The sequence below is a fragment of the Tuber melanosporum genome (genome assembly GCF_000151645.1).
Source record: "Tuber melanosporum whole genome shotgun sequence assembly, scaffold_65, strain Mel28".
Classification (NCBI taxonomy): domain Eukaryota; kingdom Fungi; phylum Ascomycota; class Pezizomycetes; order Pezizales; family Tuberaceae; genus Tuber; species Tuber melanosporum.
Genome location: NW_003299112.1, coordinates 577,264 through 582,082, shown reverse-complemented (window position 1 = coordinate 582,082; position 4,819 = coordinate 577,264). Strand labels below are relative to the sequence as shown.

Here is a 4,819-nt window from a genome sequence, read left to right as displayed (position 1 = left end):
CATGACATCATAATGAGGTCATGTGCGAAACATAAATCATATGCGCAAGGCTTGCCCATAAGGCACACTCGTAAGGCATACTCGTCAGGCGCATGTCCCATAACTCATACTTGAGCCATGTGCGAAAGCATCACAAATCCTACACATAACTAATCATATAACCCGAATGGGTCATATGCGTGAAACAATAACATACCTGTGACTCATACCCATGTGTAACTTGAAAAACCCTTTCCTCGCTAAGCCACGTTCATGACATACACTCATACCTTTGCAAAAAAATCCTTAAAAACAGCTTAGTCTGAAGCTTCTGCTCTGGCTGTATTGATCTGACAGCTCAGCTTTGACTCCCATTCTGGCCATCTTTTTACGAAATGGTTTTTCCAATAATAGTCAATTTGTATATTGGTACGTGGTATACCAGTTCGATTGCTTAAAATTTGGTCAGCAAGGGTCTTGGCAGTTTGCATAGTAACAGGAAAATTCTCCTCAGCAAGCCTACAGCAGTGCTCCAAAAGATTTGCCTCCTCTTTATCTATATATTTTATACTTCATTAGTTTCCATATTTTAATTCAGTTTAATAAAACAAATACAAAAGTCAATACTTTAAATGAGGTTTTACTTACTTGACAATAACTGTAGTTTCTTACTAGACACTACCTTAGAATTTGTGACTCCAGTAACTTGTTTCAGCAAGGTAGAAATGCATTTGATTCCAAATGCCGCCACAGTTTTTCGATAGGAATCATATTCAGGAGCACTTTGATAGGCTTCAATTGCCCTCTCAAGCTTCTCTTCAAGAAGAACAGTCTTGGAACTGACCATTTTAAATGAAAGCTTGAACACCAGTTCAAGGTACTATAGATAGGAGACTTGACGATTCATGAGGTTTGGAGTTTTAAGTCAGGCTCTACTGTAGTTACTTGGTTGTTAAAAACCTTCTACATGGGGATGTTATCATAAGTGTGTGGTCCAATAGCAGTTGTCTGCCACCCACCTGTATATTTGGGGGGGTGTATATTTTCCTGTTCCGCGATTGTAATCATGGAAAGAGGAAGGGGTACCAAATCGGGTAAATGGTCTGTGCGGAATATTGGCGTTTTGATAGGTCAGCCTTATTATACTCGAGTACTGTTACTCGAGTATGATAAGTTTGCCCGGGTTGATTTGGGGGGGGCTTCACGGGTTCGGGGGTTACTGCGAGTTACTTGGTTCGAGTATCATAATAATATGATACTTGGGTTGGTGCGGAATTGTTGGCTGCCAAGTGTTCGACCATGCATCGGGGCTCTTTCTGAAAGCTTTTTTGTGAATCCTATGCGTGCCGTAACTTATCTATATCCAGTGCACATGCGTTTTGGGAGGCTCGAAGTCCTTGGTAAAACAACCAGTACTGTAGCGGTACTCATACAGGTATGCGGTGTACGAGTACTGAACTGGTACCGTACTGTACTTTCTTGAGGTTTTAGCGGTGCTTACTGTAGCCCCCTCTGTATCGGCTGGCGTATGATACTGTACGTACTATACATCCCGCTTCCCTAGATGCGTTGTGAAAGCAATACCAGCAAGTTAATTAATGAGCCCTCAAGTTGAAGAGAAGCGTACTAGTACTAGTGGTATGATGTGATTAAATTTTTACTTCATTCTCCCGTAGCGGTGAGGTTTCCGTACCATGGGGGTTGGCTTTGATTCATGCGAATTGTCTTTCCACATCTCTCGCTCCATCTCTTCGTCCTTATCTGTCCCCAGAGATTGCACATCCGTTGTCTCCAGGGGGTACCGGTACTCAAATGCTTTTTCGGGTCCATCAAAGTCCTCCCCGCTGCGCGTAGGATTCCTGATTCGCGAGTTAGTCGGATGCTCTTTTACTGCGGCTTTCCTATAAATTTATCGCGTCGGACTGTCACCGGCTTAAAAGCATCAATACCGGTGTTCGGATGTCTGAGACCACACCCCTCAGATTTACACCCCACACCGTCAGGGCCGGTACGAGTGGGCATCCGTGTTGAGTGCCACGGGCCTTCACAATTGGGCCTCTCTGTCCGAGGAAACATGAGCTAGCGCGGCACTCGAGTACCGGTACCGGTAAGGAAAAACCAAGAACCGAGCCAATCCTTGATTTTCAAGACTTTCCTTCTTTTCTTCTCTCCTTCCATTTCTTTCCCCTCTCCCATTTGCCTTTGTCCCCTTGCTCTTGCTTGTTCAGCCTACATGCCGATAGTCTAGCTATCTTGTTCACACCCAACTCGTTCACATACATATTATAAGTTACATGCTCATGCATCCCCGCCCCGTCTGTCGATATCTTTTTTTCCCCTTGAATCTTTTTTTTTTTGGCACATCGGGCTGCTTGAAGGCTTCATTTTCATTTCACCATCCTCCCACGGCAAAGAGGGATAGTGGGAGAGAGAAAGTAAGTACGCGGACGACTGAGAAAGAGAAAGTGGACTGGGTGAGTGAGGGGGCTAACTTTTCTGCTCGAGTATTCGTGTTGGCTCGACCCAGCTACCGGTTTCCTCGCAACCCTTGCCGGTTAGTTAACCTACCGTGCCACCCCACTTGCAGCAGTGGAAAGAGCTGCCCCAGACATCTCGTACGAAATGTCGGACTCTCACCAATCAATAGCTCCATCCCCACCTTCGCAGTTCCCTGCTTTGGATATCGAGACAAACGTTGGTTTTCGCCTCTTCTACCATCATTTTAAAACGAAAATTGCTAATTTGTGTTTGCTTGTTTGCTAGCCACATGACTACTCTGATATCGATTCTGGCTTTGGTGCCTCTATCGCGAGGACGTACGCAACTTTACCCTTTGTCTCGCCAACCAAGTGCTCTCTGCCATGTCGACATGTAGCTAACTGGCTGAACGGGAACTAGTGAGAACAGCTATTCTATGATAGCGGGCTCGGGAATCCATCCCTACGTTTACGAAAATGGACGTCGCTACCAGGTTTATCGTGAAGGGGTATATATGCTGCCCAACGACGCTCAGGAAATTGAGAGATTGGATCACTTTCATCGCATATTTCTCGCCTTGTTGGATGGAAAGCTTTTTATTGCCCCGCTCGGACAAGACGGGCATAGAGTGAGGAACGTATTGGATATCGGGACGGGAACGGGGACCTGGGCAATTGAGATGGCCGAGTATGCTTTCCTGATAAGGCTTGTCTGGTGCAAAACATTTATTACTTTGAACTGACGTGTTGGTCGCAGAGAGTTTCCGGACGCCAAAGTGATGGGGAATGACCTGAGCAAGATACAACCATCATGGTAGATCTATAGTTTCCATTTTGTCCTGCGCCATCACCCGACATCACCCGTATTAGCTAGAGAGACAATCGGGGTGACTATTTTGTCTGGAATGAGGGCAGACGCTAACATGATCCCGCCTGGTTTGCATGGGAGGAATTTGTGTAGGGCCCCTAGGAACTGTGAATTCGAAATCGACGATGTCGAAAGTGACTGGACATATCCCGAAAACCACTTTGACTTCATCCACCTTCGAAGCTTAAGCGGGTGCTTTCAAGACTGGGACATGGTGATAAGGAGATGTTACGAGTAGGTCATCCACTATCCGCCAGGCGCTCTATGTCATCCATCAACCTAACGAATCCCCTCAGTCATACCGCGCCCGGCGGATACATCGAGTTCCAGGACTACGACGGCAACCTCAAATCGGGATTAGGGACCATGCCAGACAACGCCGTCTCGCGGTATTGGGGGGTGGTGTCCGAAGCCGCGTCTTCAACTGGCAGAACCTTCCTAGTGGCCTCGACCATTGAGGAGCGTATCAAAGCAGCTGGGTTTGTCGACGTTACTGTGAAGAAAGAGATGTGGCCGCTAGGACCGTGGCCGAAGGACGAGCGTCTGAAGGAGATTGGTCGTCTAGGGAGAACTGGAATGAGGAGTGCTGTTCATGCTTTCGCCTCGGCGCTGCTCACGAGAGTGCTGGGTTGGGATGAGATGCAGGTGCAGAAGCTGTGCCAGGAGGCGACGCAGGAGGTTAATGACGGGAGTGCGCAGCTTTATGTTACTGCGTGAGTCCCCCCCACCGACCTCCTCCTACACACCAATAGCTAACAGGTTACAGATACTTCGTATGTGGCCGCAAGCCGTTATGACCTCGACACACCGGAGGTATAGGATTGATATCTATCAACCAACAAAACAACTCAGCCACCTACCAAACAAAAAGCCAGATCCAGGTGGCATCTCAGGAGGTTGGGTGGGCGTTTGAGTGTTTTTTTATTTTGTCTGATTTGATTTAGCTCGTTTTGCGTTTCCGTTTCGTTTTAATATATCCGTAGGTAGCTTACTATAGGGTTATTTCGTTTGGTTTAGTTTTATTATTTTATTTGTCTCTTTTTTTCTCCTTTTCGCTTTACTTCATTAATCACTCTTTTTGGACGGACAAACTTGAACTTTAGGTTGTGTAATTAGAGAAAGAAGGTTGGCTAGCATTGTTGAGGGGTATATTGTGTATTTTTGTAGTATGATATGTTGGGCGTGGGAATTTGCGGATCGAGTGATTTTTTTGCGGATGGCATGGTACTTGTATACAAGTATCATACATGTTCTGTCCTTAGAGAGCTGTGTGCCGCACGTTAGCCACGATGAGGAGGCGGACTGCGTAGTGAGGTCTTATCATAAGTGTAGTATAATATGATGTTGTACATTCAGTTATCATGGCACGATAGTTACGTGAACTTTTGTATGGCATGGTGTGTTCTGGCTAGCTCGTGAGCTGACTCTCGACAAGAAATCCTAGGAGTAAACAACATCAAGAGACAAGCTAGAATGTTCCAACCCCATCTCCGCA

The 4,819-nt window shown here is 46.2% G+C and overlaps 1 protein-coding gene; it reads left to right on the top strand.

Annotated features, from left to right (window-relative positions):
• Positions 1–2,194: 2,194 nt before the first annotated feature.
• On the top strand, positions 2,195–4,296 carry GSTUM_00010058001 (uncharacterized protein). XM_002841042.2 has 8 exons: positions 2,195–2,414; positions 2,507–2,673; positions 2,743–2,795; positions 2,878–3,144; positions 3,214–3,270; positions 3,418–3,558; positions 3,621–4,037; positions 4,091–4,296. The coding sequence occupies exons 2-8, from the start codon at positions 2,602–2,604 to the stop codon at positions 4,119–4,121; spliced, it is 1,038 nt and encodes a 345-aa protein (XP_002841088.1). The 5' UTR covers positions 2,195–2,414; positions 2,507–2,601; the 3' UTR covers positions 4,122–4,296.
• Positions 4,297–4,819: the final 523 nt, after the last annotated feature.

Coding starts and splice junctions, on each gene's coding strand:
- GSTUM_00010058001 (XM_002841042.2), top strand. CDS start 2,602: ATGTCGGACTCTCACCAATCAATAGCTCCATCCCCACCTTCGCAGTTC. Junction 2,674..2,742: donor CTTTGGATATCGAGACAAAC/GTTGGTTTTCGC, acceptor CTTGTTTGCTAG/CCACATGACTACTCTGATAT. Junction 4,038..4,090: donor GCGCAGCTTTATGTTACTGC/GTGAGTCCCCCC, acceptor AACAGGTTACAG/ATACTTCGTATGTGGCCGCA.